Source organism: Anolis carolinensis, chromosome 3 (assembly GCF_035594765.1).
Source record: "Anolis carolinensis isolate JA03-04 chromosome 3, rAnoCar3.1.pri, whole genome shotgun sequence".
NCBI classification, from domain to species: Eukaryota; Metazoa; Chordata; class Lepidosauria; order Squamata; family Dactyloidae; genus Anolis; species Anolis carolinensis.
The window spans coordinates 3,152,386-3,168,709 of record NC_085843.1 but is presented as its reverse complement, the minus strand read 5'-3'; the positions used below and the strand labels follow the sequence as shown (position 1 = coordinate 3,168,709).

At 43.2% G+C, this 16,324-nt stretch overlaps 1 protein-coding gene across 1 annotated transcript in view; it reads right to left on the bottom strand.

The window, feature by feature from the left end:
- Positions 1–11,816, bottom strand: part of LOC103281042 (disintegrin and metalloproteinase domain-containing protein 9) — a 67,808-nt gene extending 55,992 nt beyond the window's left edge. Inside the window, exons 1-7 of the mRNA XM_062974339.1 lie at positions 11,687–11,816; positions 8,220–8,305; positions 7,294–7,355; positions 5,783–5,861; positions 4,342–4,418; positions 1,774–1,975; positions 603–671 (exon numbers count right to left, since the gene is read on the bottom strand). Of these exons, the coding sequence (XP_062830409.1) occupies positions 603–671; positions 1,774–1,975; positions 4,342–4,418; positions 5,783–5,861; positions 7,294–7,355; positions 8,220–8,305; positions 11,687–11,768 (657 nt within the window). The 5' untranslated portion in view covers positions 11,769–11,816. The remainder of the gene's footprint in view (positions 1–602; positions 672–1,773; positions 1,976–4,341; positions 4,419–5,782; positions 5,862–7,293; positions 7,356–8,219; positions 8,306–11,686) is intronic.
- Between the last annotated feature and the right edge of the window lie 4,508 nt (positions 11,817–16,324).

The following is a 16,324-nucleotide window of genomic DNA, read 5'->3' as shown; positions in this document are numbered from 1 at the left end:
AATATGCCCAAATTTGAACACTGGTGGAGTTTGGGGAAAATAGACCTTGACATTTGGGAGTTATAGTTGCTGGGATTTATAGTTCACCTACAATCAAGGAGCCCCTTGAACCCCACCAACGATAGAATTGGGCAAATTCAGCTTTTGGTGGAAGGATTCGCCATCTGTTTCCAAAAAAGAAGAGAAGAACAGGCAAAGAAATATTCAGCCTTCTCTGCCAAAGGGGTTCCTAAGACCATCAGAAATACGTGTTTTCTGATGGTCTTTGGTGACCCCCGACACCCCCTCATGACCCTCCCCCAGAGGTTGAGAAATGCTACATATAAACTAAAATCCCAGAATTCTATAGCATGGAGCTAAAGGGGTGTCAACCTGCATTAATTCTGCATTGCGGATGGCCTCCTACTGAAAATTATGCACTTGAGCAACTGAGAACAGTGAGGCGGGTTTCCAGTTCATAAAACAGTCTGGTTGTTCGGTCTAGTTTGTCAAGGAGAATTATTTACATCCCAATCTAAATGACTAGATTTCCATCTCCCGATATATTATATGGTGCTACTAGCTGAAAAGAAGCTAGAAGTTTGGTTATTTATGCCCATTACCGTGCTTTTGTCCACAACAAGATAATACTCCAGATATCTGGCCGATGCAGCATCTTTAAAGTTGCCTGCCTGGAATGAAACAGAAATAAAACAAGTTTTCATAGAAAAAGCCATTTCAAAAACCTACCATAAAAGAGTATTTTCAAAGATGGAAAAAGTCCATCATCAAAAATTGAATCTATGCAACTCCATCAAGTCTAAAAGGCAGGCTTGGCGGTAGATAATAAAAGTAAATGTAGGGGAAACAGTGAATGTATGGAAAGATTTATTTAGCCAAGAAAACGGTCTTGGCTGGAGCAGAAATCCAAACTGCAAGGTTATTGGAACACAACTGGATACACCAAAATCCACAGAAGCAAGACAAGACTGGATGAAGAATCAAGGCACAAAGCTGCAAAAAATAACATGGAATCCAAAGAACAAGGAGCAGAGTTTCCTCTATCTCGATTTAGCAAAGTTACCACCTCTGAATCTTTCAGAGAAAGCAGCCCTTCTTATGGGAAACTCAAGGTCTCTTCCCGTGAGAAGCCTGCTCATTATTTCGTTCCAATAACAAACAGTTGCTGCATCTCAAACACTCCCTTTCCCTCCTCTGCTGATTAATCACTCTCTTTCTGTCAAACTCATTAACGTTATCACTTCCAGAATCCAAACTAAAATGCCCATTTGGCAAAAGAAGGTCCAACCTTGAGTCCTTTGAGCAATGCAGTTCAGTCTGCCTGCTTGAAACCATTGAATCATTACGTCTCTAGTCCTTGCCTTGCCTTGCCACTCGAAAGCGACTGAATGAATCAATAATAAAAATATATACTTTAAGAAAACTATACACATTTAGTCTAAATTAGCTTCTTAGCAGGGGGTTGGACTAGATGGCCCATGTGGTCTCTTCCAACTCTACTATTCTATGATTCTATGATTCTATGAAATGAGAACATTTACTTTAGCATTTCTACTAGAACTATGTGAACAAAGTAGTGAGCACTAAAAATTGTTTTGAAATTCTTATCTTTATTTACACCATTTGTTTAATATTTTTCCTGGAAAAAGCAGCATCAGTGGTGGTGATGCGGAGTAGTGAGCCGCACGTTGTGCAAGTCTGATGTACACAATAGAACTAGTGGGCAGACCTTAATTCTTCAAGCAATGAGAACTGGAAAACTCATGTACTTACTCCACTCTTGGGGGGAGGTGGGCTGTACTCTTCCACGGTTGCCACATCGGGAACTTCGCTGGTTGCATTGGCCCCGTCATCCGTGTCTCCTCCGCAGGGCTGGCGCAGCTCAGGGTTCTTTCGGTAAATCAGGTGTTGAAATGTGGGAGAGTTTGCAACAGGTTCGATTTCGTATCTCACAGCCCCAATTTGCAGATGGCCCCTGGTGGGTGGAAAACCCAAGAGGCAGACCATTAAAATGCCAAACTACGTGGCAAATACAACAGGTCAGGATTTGACTTTGTCCAGGCCCCTCGTTTGAGCCCACTATCCCAGGATGAATCTGCATTTAAAAAAACGTTTATTGGGAAAAATAAACAGAAAATGCTGTGTTGCCTGCACTGACTTTAAGGTAAACAACTTGTTGCTTAATGAAAGCATTACATTTCCCATGAGTTTCTTTCACAACTTTTCCACGTGATCTCTCCGAATGACACAGTCTATTTTCAAAAAAGAAAATGGGTTCCCTGGAACTACAAAGACAAGTATCCACTATTACAGTAATAAAGAAATCATTAAACCTAAATTTAGTTCAATACATCAATATGAAAATAGATACAAAAGATGTTGTTAAACAATCAAACAAAGGACTGCTGCATTCACAGTAGAAACAATATTTTTCTCTTGAAGGATGAATTTACTCTTCTTCTCATAAACAATTTGATTGTTCCACATACACAAATTGAGTCCTCTTCTTATAAATAATGATTGTTCTTGTTTCTTTATTATGGATAGTAGACTGCAAAACTACAACCGGTTTCAACTCAAAAGAGTCTTCATCAGGTGGATTGTAGTCCTTTTTTTCAGTTGTTGGGTTTTTTTTTGAGTTTTTAAAATGTGGATCAGAAAGATATAAGTTTAAAACACGCATACTCTGCAAACAGTTTGATTCCAATGCGAGTGATTGGAATCAAACTGTTAGCAGAGTATGCGTGTTTAAAACTTAGATCTTTCTGATCCACATTTAAAAACTCAAAAAAAACCCCATGAAAAACAGTCTATTTAAACCCTGATTTCTAAACAAAGATTTTTGTTGATCTCCGAAGCTGCAGGTGGATTCCCATGAGAACCCTCCTTACAGAGCAGGTCCAAGGTAATTTTCAAGTGTAGGCGAACAGAAATTTTAGCGCCCCCCCCCAAACTAATCACTGAAAAATAAAAGCGTTGGATAAGCGAAAATGTTGGATAATAAGGAGGGATTAAGGAAAAGCCTAAATAAAGAACAACACTCAGGGTAAATCCAGACAGGAAGCAATCAGGGACAGCTAACACCTCCCAAAAAAAAGATTCTCCCAGGTAAGAGGAAGCCAGGCCTTGAAGCCACAGGGCCATTACATGCTAATCAGGGTGAGTAATTACAACATCCACACCTGCCTCCTAACAGACAAGAGCTCTTTCTCCCACCCTTGACATTATTCCACAGACAAATAAACCCCACTTGCCTTGCTTCCAACAGACGACTTCCAGAAGGCCCACCCAGACCACTGGAAGGGCCGACGTGGGCTCTGGAGTGCCTGACGCGGGCTCCGGAAGGCCCAGTGAGGCCCGAAGAAGGAAGCAGGGGGTGGCACCATCATCCCGGGGACCTCACTGCGCCCCCCGGAATGATTGCGCCACCAGCGGCTGCTTAAATGGCCTCGCCAGTGGACTGCCTCTGCCTTCTTGTCACTCAGTCTGTTGTGACTCAGCCACAGCATAGCCAGAGTGAGGATGAAGAAGGGGATTCTGTGTTTCAGATACAAGAGCTAGATGAGGGGATGCAGGATGAATTTCAGGAGGATGGCAAGGGAACTGCTGACCACCCACATTTTAACCTCAGAAAACTCAACATGAAAAAGTGAGTAGAAGACACTTTCTTTCTTTAAAGTGGGAAAGATTCTACGCAGAGCCAACTTAAACCCAAACCCTAAAAGAACCAAACAAACTCACAGATCAAGCAGCAAGGAGGTCACATCAGGGCTGCAATCACCCCCGTCTCTGAGCTCAATCTGAGCCTACCGTATAAAGTATCTATATCTACATTATATATATATATATGTGTGTGTGTGTGTGTAGTTGTGTGTGTATGTGTGCATTTTTCAGTTCTTACACAAAGCCTTTATTACCAAAGCCCAGTGCAGGTAGAGAGGACAACCTGAGAGTCCAAGAACAAAACAAACCCACAGATCAAGCAGCAAGGAGGTCACATCGGGGCAGCAATCACTGCTGTCTCTGAGCTCAATCTGAGCCTACCGTATAAACTATCCATACCTATATTATATATATATATATATATCTCTGTGTGTGCATTTTTCAGTTCTTACACAAAGCCTTTATTACCAAAGCCCAGTGCAGGTAGAGAGGACAACCTGAGAGTCCAAGAACAAAACAAACTCACAGATCAAGCAGCAAGGAGGTCACATCAGGGCTGCAATCACTGCTGTCTCTGAGCTCAATCTGAGCCTACCGTATAAACTATCCATACCTATATTATATATATATATATCTCTGTGTGTGCATTTTTCAGTTCTTACACAAAGCCTTTATTACCAAAGCCCAGTGCAGGTAGAGAGGACAACCTGAGAGTCCAAGGCGCCTTCCACGGATCCGCTGTAGTAGCAGTCGTCCTGTAAAGTTCAAACACATAACAGGTGTTATATAGATATACTAGCTGTGCCCGGCCACGCGTTGCTGTGGCGTAGTCCTAAGTGGGATTTTCTTCGTGGCCTTCAAGGTGGCCTAGAAAGGATTCCCCTAGGTATGAAGCAGCCAGGCTTTGAAGTTGCAAGGCTATTCAATGCCTATTGTTTTATTGCTATTGATGTTTTAATGGTATAATTGTTTTATAGTCGTGCTATTGATATTGATTGTCTTATCGGGCTAGGCCCCATGTAAGCCGCCCCGAGTCCCTTCGGGGAGATGAGGCAGGGTATAAAAATAAAGTAGTTATTATTATTATTATTATTATTATTATTATTATTATTATTATTCAAGTTGGGCAACAATGGAGTACCCTAGGTACTAGCAGCCAGGCTACTAACTGGACCTACTAACTACCCCCCCCCCCCCCCCGTTTAAGGAGTTCCATTGGCTGCCTTGCAATAATATATATGCACGCTTTAAGACAAATATACACACGCAGTCTGAATGAGAATATTTACTTCAGCATTTCTTTATGACTACTAGAACTACGTGAACAAATTAGTGAGAACTAAAAATTGTTCTGAAATTCATATCTTTATTTACACCCACTGCGTAGTATTTTGACGTAGATATCTGTGCCGGATTGATAATGGGCCAACTTGGGCCCTCCTGCCAGGTGTTTTGGACTACAACTCCCACCATTCCTGGCCTCAGGCCCTTTTCTTTTCCCCCTCAGTCGCTTAAGGCCAGGAATGGTGGGAGTTGTAGTCCAAAACACCTGGAGGTGATGGGACCATAATATAGCTTTGCTTTTGCATATAGACAATGTAAACATTTTGCATGAACCAAAGTAGTACGTGTAACAAAAGAAGTGCACCCCTCCCTTAAGCCAGTGCCTTTCTCCAAATGTAGCAAGAAGATAAGAGCCAGAAACAGCAAGGTGGAGAAATTCCAAGAAGAGAAGCTAGCTTGGCCTTGGCGTAAACAAGTTAGGTCATTGATTACCACCTGTGCCAAACTAGGTGTGGAGGTGAAGAAGACCACAAACAATTGGTCAAGTTTAGATAAGCCAAGGTATATAAGTTTTCTTACTGCGCCATAACTTTGCAGCGGTCATTTGCATGTACAGACCTGTGTGTGTGTATGGCTGTTTGCCTTATCATAGCTATGATGGAAATAAATGCTTTGCTTTTGTACTCTCACGAGACTGGATTTCGGCCTGATTGCCTCCTGAGCCGGAACCCTTTGCGATAATTGCCTTACACTATGACGATCCCTTTTCGTATGCAACGTTTTTTGAAACACCAGCATGTTCTGCTACTGACCGATACACGTGGGAGGGAAATACCTGAATATATGGATAGTCTGCAATCAGATCTCCTTTGGTATTGTAAGCATAGACCGGCATATGTGCAGTTATAAAGGATCTGAAAAAATAAACAAAATATCAATGTTGGACATCCATGTCAGAAACGTTGCAATTTTGGGCACCTATTATGTTTTCAATACATTGCGATGTTTTGGTGCTAAATTAGTAAATACAGTAATTACTACATATCGTTACTGTGTATTGAACTGCTTTTTCTGTCGATTTGTTGTAAAACAGTATTTTTAGGTCTTAATTTGTAAAATCATAATGTAATTTGATGTTTAATAGGCTTTTCCTTAACCCCTCCTTATTATACAACATTTTTGCTTATCCAACGTTCTGCCGGCCCATTTATGTTGGATAAGTGAGACTATACTGTAGTGTATAAATACTAAAATAATGTATAAATATATAGCGTCCCTACTTTGCGGATTTTCACTTATTGCGAGTGATCATCTGTCGCACCTCAGAATAGTTCACCTTGCTGTTGACACCAAGTCACACACAGAAGATAGTCTTTTGTAATTTTATTGAGCAAAAGCAAATATATATATATCAAAGCAGGCAGATATATAGTTCCCGAAATAGTAGTAAAAAGAGTCAGTAAAATCCAATAGTTCATAGGCAAAACAAGAGTCAGTAAATCCAATAATCTATAGACAAAACAAGAGTCCAATTCCCAAAGAAACAAAGGTCCACAGGTTACAAAGATCCAGGAACAGAAGAATTTCCAAGGCAGGAAGACATAAGCATCCACTCTGATGAAGCGAGAATTTGCTTTGACAAAGATCTGTCTCAAAACACACAGTTTTAAAAGCAACCCAAAAATGCATTTCTCTTTCCTTCAGAGGCCTCCCGCTTTCCAGCCAATCTCAAACTACGGCGAGGCTGAGACATTCCTTTCCATTGCAAACGATCTGCTCTAGATAGTGATGGCGCTCCTTCAAGGCCTTCAAGGCCTTCCACCTCATTATCTCACACCTGAACTGGGAGCCTGAGACATCTCCGGCTCATTATTTCCCATGGGAACGTCATCCTGGCTGTTATCTATGATAGGCTGGTTCAGGAGTTCATCTACAAGCTGCATTTCTTGAGCATCTGAACCAGCCTGTATAATTCCCACCCCCATGCCATCATCCTGAAATTCATCCTGCATCCCATCATCTGGCTCTTGCATCTGAAACCCAGAATCCCCTTCATCTTCACTCTGGCTCTGCAGGCTATGCTGTTGCTGAGTCACAACATCATCATCATTATTGTTATTATCAGGCCTGGGCAAACTTTGGCCCTTCCTCCAGGTGTTTTGGACTCCAACTCCCACAATTCCTAACAGCCTACCGGCTGTTAGGAATTGTGGGAGTTGAAGTCCAAAACACCTGGAGGCAGGGCCAAAGTTTGCCCATGCCTGCTTTAACTGCACTCAAAAGGTTTGTTTTTATTAGTGTAGTTGGTTTCAATAAAAAAAGGTAAATAAATAAGCAGTCCCTTACATTCGCTGAAGGTGAACCACTTTGTAATCGTCTTCCATTTTAATGATATATGAGATGCTGTCCTGGAATGAAATGAGGAAGGAAGAGAAAAACATTCATGAATAACCCAGGGCTCAGTAAGCAGGCATTTCATGGTCCAGCTGAGAAAAGCTACTCACTTTGCATTCATTTATGGCTGCAAAAAGCAAGAGTCCCAATGCTTACTGATATAAAGTTCGTATAAGTTTTTTTTTTAAAGCAGATCCCACAAATGTTTTAATGTGGCACTATTTTTGCACTATCTAATCTCAAAATCATACCAATTATCATAGAGGTTGGATGGCCATCTGTTGAGACAGTTTGGATTGTGCCCTCCTGCCTGGCAGAAAGGGGCTGGATTAGATGGACCTTGGAGGCCCCTTCTGACTCAAGGATTCCTTGTGAGATGGCGTGAAGAAGGCCTGGTGAAGTCTGTAAACAGCCCGAAAAGCATTGCTTTTTGCCAGCCACCACGGCTACCCACCAGGACTCACCTGCCTTCACCCTCCCTGGAACAAAGAGAGAAGGAAAGGTAGGAAAGAGAAAGGGAAAGAAGGAGGGAGGAAAAAGAGGTAGAAAGGCAGGAAAGGAGAGAAGGAAGGAAAGAAAAAGAGAGGGAGGGGGAGGAGGAAGCAAAAAACAGAAAGGAAAGGTGGAGGGAGAAAGAAAGTGTTGGAGTTTTGGTTGGTTAACTGCCATGGCTGAATGCTGTCACGATGGTTGTAGTTTCACAAAGTCATGAGCCTTCTCTTCCTTGTGGTGCTGTTACTTCAGCAAACTACAACTCCTAGGATTCCATAGCATTGAGCTGTGGCAGCTAAAGGGGTGTCGAGCTGCATTCATTCTACAGTGAAAGATGCAGGCTCCATTGCAACATCTGTATAGTTGTCCTCGAAAGCCCAAATTACTTTGTCGCCTGGCATCGCCCTTGATTCCACTTCTCTCGGTTCTATCACTTCGGAGTAGAGGTGTGTTGGTGACGACTGGAGGAAACCTAGAGAGAAAGAGGTGGAATAAATAAACATTAAGTTTATGCAACAAACCCTCCTTTTCCCATCGCTTCCCCACATGATGGTATAACCTTTGGAGATGCCTACCCTTCAATTAAAATCACAACCAAGTAATTTTAAAAAGAGGATATTATAACTATATTTTCAGGCAGCTGTTTGATTGTAAGGCATTTGTTGACCTTGCAAAGGCATTTGACACGGTGGATCGCAGTGCTGTCTGGACCATCTTCCAAAATACCGGATGCCCTGACAAATTTGTGGACATATTCCACGATGACATGATGGCAACAGTCTTGGACAGCAACGGCTCCCAAAGTGACCCATTTAAGATAGAAACATGTGTCAAACAGGTATGATGTGTTATCACCCCAACCTTATTCTCCATCTTCATCGCTATGATCTGCACCTTGTTGATGGGAAGCTTCCCACTAGTGTGGAAATCATCTATCACAGAGATAGCAAGCTATTTAACCTCAGCAGACTGAAAGCCAAAACCAAGGTCACAACAATGCCTGTTATAGAACTCCAATATGCCGATGCTAACATAGTCTATGTGATTTCAGAAGAAGGCCTACAAACTGTCAATGTGAGATTTGTGTAATGAGAGTGTTTAAATGTAATTTGTGCCATGCTTGTATTGCAGTCAGATTGCATCATCCAGAGTGTGTAATAGTGTATAAAGAGTTAATCACTAATGAGCTATGATGGCCTTGGTGTGTGGCTGGAACTAGGGAGTATCCAGACACAAGAGTATGTGCATATCTATTGCGTCAGGTCAGTCTGTCTTGAGTTTGAGTCGAGTTTGAGATCTGTTGGAGAACAGATCAGTCCTGTGTTTGTTTGTCGTCTGCAAGAGTCTGTTTGTTCTGTTTACTGCTCTATTCAGTAAAGCTTTGTATAGTGCGTTGTTGAAGGCTTCCATGGCCGGGATCACAGGGTTGTGTTATGTCTTTCGGGCTCGTTTATCCATGCCACACATCCTCTGAGGATGCCTGCCATAGATGTGGGCGAAACGTCAGGAGAGAATACTTCTGGAACATGGCCAGACAGCCCGAAAGACATAAAACAACCCTTTGTATATTGCTTTTACTGACGTCTCGAAGTGTCGCTTCATTCTGTGCTCCATTGCTTTTCATACTACTACTGCTGCGCTACAATACTCTGACACAAACCACTCTAAACGTCTTTGCAGAAGCCTATGAAAAGCTCGGTCTCTCACTAAACACAGAGGAAACCAAAGCGCTCTTCCAACAGGCACCAGCCAATCCCTCTGCAAGGCCAGAAATACAGCTTAATGGTGTAAAGTTAGAAAATGTTGACCATTTCCGCTCCCTTGGAGCCACCCTTCCACAAAAGTCAACATCAGCATTGAAATATAACATCACCTGTGCCCTGTGAGTGCCGCATTTTCCTGAATGAAGCAAAACGTGGACCGTGCAAAACGTGGACTGTCTACAGACGTCACACTCAACTCCTGGAATGATTCCATCAACATTGCCTCTGGAAAACCCTGCAAATCAGAGGCTGAGAGAGCACAGCATTCTGGGAAATGTAGTTTGGAAAGGAGAGGAGCCCTATGGCAGAGAATGCAAAAGGCCTGGCCCTGAACTACATTTCCCAGAATTCTGCTCAGCACCAGGAAGCCCCAAATCAGGAGAGAGAAGAGATGTGTCCCTCCTTCGTAGCAGCAGCCAGAGTTCCAATAAAGGACTGAATCTGCAAAGAGGAGAACTGACGGATACTTCAATACTAGGAAATAAATCTGTGCTTGGCTGGGTAGAAATCCATAAATTGAAGTTCTATTAGTAAGACATTAAATGAGCTAGCTGTTGTGGCTTTTTAAAAAATGTTTTTGTTCAAACTTTAAAAAAAATCCAAAAAAAACCCGGTAGATGTGTGAATATTTCTGAAACTTGGGGAAATGATCCCATTATCTTGTGTCATAGTATAGAACATTCAAAGAGATAGCTCTCATAGTTTTTTAAAAATTATTTGTAAAAGATTTGAAAATTCTCCAAAAATCCGTGGATGAGTGAAACGTTCTGAAACTTGATGTGCTAACAGTGGTCAATGTGTCTGAAACTTGGGGGGAATGATCCCCTGTTATCTTGTGCCATTGTATAGAAAATTCAAGGAGATCTCTCTTGTATGTTTTAAAATGTTGTGTGTAAAAAATTCTCCAACAATCCGTGGATGAGTGAAACATTCTGAAACTTGGTGGGCTCACAGTGGTCAATGTGTCTGAAACTTGGGGGGAATGATCCCCTGTTATCTTGTGCCATTGTATAGAAAATTCAAGGAGATCTCTCTTGTATGTTTTAAAATGTTGTGTGTAAAAAATTCTCCAAAAATCCGTGGATGAGTGAAACATTCTGAAACTTGGTGGGCTCACAGTGGTCAATGTGTCTGAAACTTGGGGGGAATGATCCCCTGTTATCTTGTGCCATTGTATAGAAAATTCAAGGAGATCTCTCTTGTATGTTTTAAAATGTTGTGTGTAAAAAATTCTCCAAAAATCCGTGGATGAGTGAAACATTCTGAAACTTGGTGGGCTCACAGTGGTCAATGTGTCTGAAACTTGGGGGGAATGATCCCCTGTTATCTTGTGCCATTGTATAGAAAATTCAAGGAGATCTCTCTTGTATGTTTTAAAATGTTGTGTGTAAAAAATTCTCCAAAAATCCGTGGATGAGTGAAACATTCTGAAACTTGGTGGGCTCACAGTGGTCAATGTGTCTGAAACTTGGGGGGAATGATCCCCTGTTATCTTGTGCCATTGTATAGAAAATTCAAGGAGATCTCTCTTGTATGTTTTAAAATGTTGTGTGTAAAAAATTCTCCAAAAATCCGTGGATGAGTGAAACATTCTGAAACTTGGTGGGCTCACAGTGGTCAATGTGTCTGAAACTTGGGGGGAATGATCCCCTGTTATCTTGTGCCATTGTATAGAAAATTCAAGGAGATCGCTCTTGTATGTTTTAAAATGTTGTTTGTAAAAAATTCTCCAAAAATCCGTGGATGAGTGAAACATTCTGAAACTTGATGGGCTCACAGTGGTCAATGTGTGCTATAATCATAGCAAGTTTCTTGCCAATGGCTTCAACAATGAGTGAGAAAGGTGCACAATTACTTAACGAAAAGTAACAAAAAAGTAGTGAACTCGTTATAGTTACGATACGGACTCCGCCCAATTTCGGAAACACTTTAGAAAACTACCCCCCCCCCCAACCCCAATTTCACAATGAATCTTGAAACATTGTTTTCATTGGCGGCACAGGAAATGTTAATGGGAATTGCAAGCCGTGCTCTTGCAATGCAGTTCCTCAAGCTGGGCCCAGTCCTAAATATATATAAATATAGCTCACCAGGGAGGAGGAGGAGGAGGAGGACGGAGAGCCTTCCAAGGGGCCCCTCAATACAATGCAGCCTTCCCAATGAGACCGCCATGTTGCCTCCATGGGCCACCGGGACTCAACTGACACTCCTTCCCAGTATTCCGGTCCCATTGCTGTCACTCATTCGTTTAGCCCCGCCTCTGCTGCATCCCGATTGGGCCATCCAAATCCCAGTGGTCACTGTAGAACCAAACCCCGCCCACTCGGAACCCCCACTTGCCTTTCCCATAGGCTTCTATACCATAGGGTGGAATAGTACTAGTAGTAATAATAATACCGAGGAAAATAAATACATGTTTTATTATTACTATTATTTTATTATGTCACAGCAAACAAGATAGATATGCTGGATTTCACATCACAAAATCACAAGTCGAACACTTCCCAAGTGTCTAGGACTGTGTGATGTATTTTCGGATGATGCGTGCAGATACCAGTCGAGTGGCCTTTTGCAGTTGGCAGATCGTAATTTTGTCAATGTCTATTGTTTCCAAATGCCGGCTGAGATCTTTTGGCACGGCACCCAGTGTGTCCATCACCACCGGGACCACCTGCACTGGTTTCTGCCAGAGTCTTTGAAGTTCAATCTTGAGGTCCTGATAGCGGCTGAGTTTTTCCTGTTGTTTTTCGTCAATGCGACTGTCACCTGGGATGGCAACATCAATGATCCAAACCTTTTTCTTTTCCACAACTGTGATGTCTGGTGTGTTGTGTTCCAGAACTTTGTCAGCCTGGATTCGGAAGTCCCACAGTATCTTTGCGTGCTCATTTTCCAATACTTTTGCAGGTTTGTGATCCCACCAGTTCTTTACTGCAGGGAGGTAGTACTTGAGGCATAAGTTCCAATGAATCATTTGGGCCACATAGTTGTGCCTCTGTTTGTAGTCTGTCTGTGCGATTTTCTTACAGCAGCTGAGGATATAATCAGTGGTTTCGTCGGTTTCCTTGCACAGTCTGCATTTTGGGTCATCAGCTGATTTTTCGATCTTGGCCTGAATTGCCTTTGTCCTGATGTCTTGCTCCTGGGCTGCAAGGATCAGGCCTTCTGTCTCCTTCTTCAGGGTCCCATTCATGAGCCAGAGCCAGGAAAAGAAATATAGAGAGACACAGCATAGCAGGGGTTTGCAAATGGAGGTGCTTTGGATACGTAATATTAGCCTTTGCTAGGGAGAAGAGAGAGGGTATGATGGGCGAACTCCCTTGAAGCCTAGGAAAGTCGCTCAGGACGAACAGGTGAGCTAAGTGTTTGGTTGGCTCTGGAGTGTGGGCTGCTGGTGGTCCTTTGGAGGCTTGAGGGAGGACAGAGGCCATTTCCAGTTCATCTGGCCTTCCGTCCTTGGGAAACTACAATTACTACGGAGGCCAAACTATGTCTTTTTTTAATTAAGGGATGGGGTTGGGGGTCCTCAATAACATGGCTTGACATAAAAGAATTCTTATACCATTCAAAATAGGCAAAAATGCAAACAATGAATGTGACGGCGCGAGTGGCGCCATCTATATGTCAAACTGTAAGTTGCAAGATTTGAATGTTTGTATCATGCCTGATTTTGCCTTTACCCTGTAAATGTAGTTGGACTGATTGGTTATTTACAGCTGTCGATCAATGTTGTTTACACCAGTTATATTGCTCCCTCAGCTCAATTGTTTGACTCCACCCTTTCCTGGAGTAGGACAGTGTTTCCTTTTTTCATTCCACCATCAAGCTTTCTACCAGATGGACCTGAGGGAGAGACTTGGCTCTAAAAGCCCTTGATTAAGTTACCTCTCAGCACCAATTCTGAGGTTCTTACCCTTGAGACTTATGCTTCATGTTCAGGGCCAACCTGGATGACGTTGAGGAGTCTCAAGCGCCTTCAAATCAGTTCTTTGGCATCAGAGAAAGACTGTGTCTTCAAACATAGGCCATTTGGACTGAGGCTGAGGATTCAAAAGTGACATGCACAAGAAGTGGAAAAGGGGAGAAATCACCAAAGAAGAATTCAAACGTATAGCCAACTCCTATAGGGAAAAGGTTCACAAGGCTAAAGCGCAAAATGAGCTCAGGCTTGCCAGGGACATAAAAAACAACAAAAAAGGCTTTTTTGCTTACGTTGGTAGAAAAAGGAAGAAAAAGGAGGTGATAGGGCCACTGCAAGGAGAAGATGGGGTGATGGCGACAGGGGATAGGGAAAAGGCAGAACTGCTCAATGCCTTCTTTGCCTCGGTCTTCTCAGAAAAAGAAAGCCATCTTCAACCTCAGCAACATGGAATGGACGAAGGATTGAGGGAAATCCAACCCCAAATAGGGAAACAAGTTGTCCAGGAACACCTGGCCACTCTAAACGAATTCAAGTCCCCAGGGCCAGATCAGCTACACCCAAGAGTACTGAAGGAACTAGCGGAAGTTATTTCAGAACCACTGGCAATTATCTTCGAGAGTTCTTGGAGAACGGGAGAAGTCCCAGCAGATTGGAGGAGGGCGAATGTGGTCCCTATCTCTCTTCAAGAAGGGAAAAAAGAACGACCCAAACAATTACCGTCCGGTCAGCCTCACGTCAATACCAGGCAAAATTCTGGAAAAGATCATTAAGGAAGTGGTCTGCGAACACTTAGAAACAAATGCGGTCATTGCTAATAGTCAACACGGATTTACCAAAAACAAGTCATGCCAGACTAATCTGATCTCTTTTTTCGATAGAGTTACGAGTTGGGTCGATACAGGGAATGCCGTGGATGTAGCGTACCTGGATTTCAGTAAGGCCTTCGACAAAGTCCCCCACGACCTTCTGGCAAACAAACTAGTAAAATGTGGGCTAGACAAAACTACGGTTAGGTGGATCTGTAATAGGCTAAGCGAACGAACCCAAAGGGTGCTCACCAATGCGTCGTCTTCATCATGGAAAGAAGTGACAAGTGGAGTGCCGCAGGGCTCCGTCCTGGGCCCGGTTCTGTTCAACATCTTTATTAATGACTTAGACGAAGGGTTAGAAGGCACGATCATCAAGTTTGCAGACGACGCAAAACTGGGAGGGAGAGCCAACACTCCAGAAGACAGGAGCAGAATTCAAAACGATCTTGACAGACTAGAGAGATGGGCCAAAACTAACAAAATGAAGTTCAACAGGGACAAATGCAAGATACTTCACTTCGGCAGAAAAAATGGAAATCAAAGATACAGAATGGGGGACGAGGCCTGGCTTGACAGCAGTGTGTGCGAAAAAGACCTTGGAGTCCTCGTGGACAACAAGTTAAACATGAGCCTACAATGTGATGCGGCAGCTAAAAAAGCCAATGGGATTCTGTCCTGCATCAATAGGGGAATAGCGTCTAGATCCAGGGAAGTCCTGCTCCCCCTCTTTCTATTCTGCCTTGGTCAGACCACACCTGGAATCACACTGTGTCCAATTCTGGGCACCGCAGTTGAAGGGAGATGTTGACAAGCTGGAAAGCGTCCAGAGGAGGGCGACTAAAATGATTAAGGGTCTGGAGAACAAGCCCTATGAGGAGCGGCTTAAAGAGCTGGGCATGTTTAGCCTGCAGAAGAGAAGGCTGAGAGGAGACATGATAGCCATGTACAAATACGTGAAGGGAAGTCAAAGGGAGGAGGGAGCAAGATTGTTTTCTGCTGCCCTGCAGACTAGGACACGGAACAATGGCTTCAAACTACAGGAAAGGAGATTCCACCTGAACATCAGGAAGAACTTCCTCACGGTGAGAAAGGCTGTTCGACAGTGGAACTCTCTCCCCGGGGCCGTGGTGGAGGCTCCTTGTTTGGAGGATTTTAAGCAGAGGCTGGATGGCCATCTGTCGGGGGTGCTTTGAATGCGATTTCCTGCTTCTTAGCAGGGGGTTGGACTGGATGGCCCATGAGGTCTCTTCCAACTCTACTATTCTATGATTCTATGATTCTATGATTCTATGATTGCTCCGGCATTCACAGCCATTGAGAAAGAGGGACCTGGAAAAGCTTCTCAGCTGCAGAGCTCCTTGGACTTAAGACAACCAAATGTATACTTTCCTTTACCCTGCTGAAACTTCCAGCTTATTGGGATAACCTTTTGTGAACAATAAAACCAGTTTTGAGTTATCTACAGTGTTTTGGTCCTTGGGAGTTCCAGTTTCCCTAAAGGAGGGCAAGAAGCAATCCCCTGCTTGACGTGACGGCACAATGAAATAGAATTAAACACAAGGAGCATTTTTTTTAAAAAAAAATCACAGTTTTACATTTGATCCAGCAGTGTTTGGAATGAGGAAGTACTCCATCAAGGACTCGGTGTCACATTGGATGAGGAAGCAGCTGCTCCCCCTTGGCCGGAATCGAGCATTACCCTCACAAAAGCAGGAAGCTGGAAAATGTTAAATGGCCTTTGTGTCTCTGCCTCTAAGTTCATATGGCATGGAATGTTTGCCATGTATACGTGCATTGTGATCCGCCCGGAGTCCCCTTCGGGGTGAGAAAGAAGGGCGGAATATAAATACTGTAAATAAATAAATAGGGCTAAGCTTAGGTCATGTGCTCCTTGTAATGAGGCCCCGCCCCCTTACCTGTGGTGGCCCCGCCCACCATGGAACCCTGGGCCAGCCTCCTTCTACCTGGCCTGGCCGTTTACCTTGGCAACCGAGCAG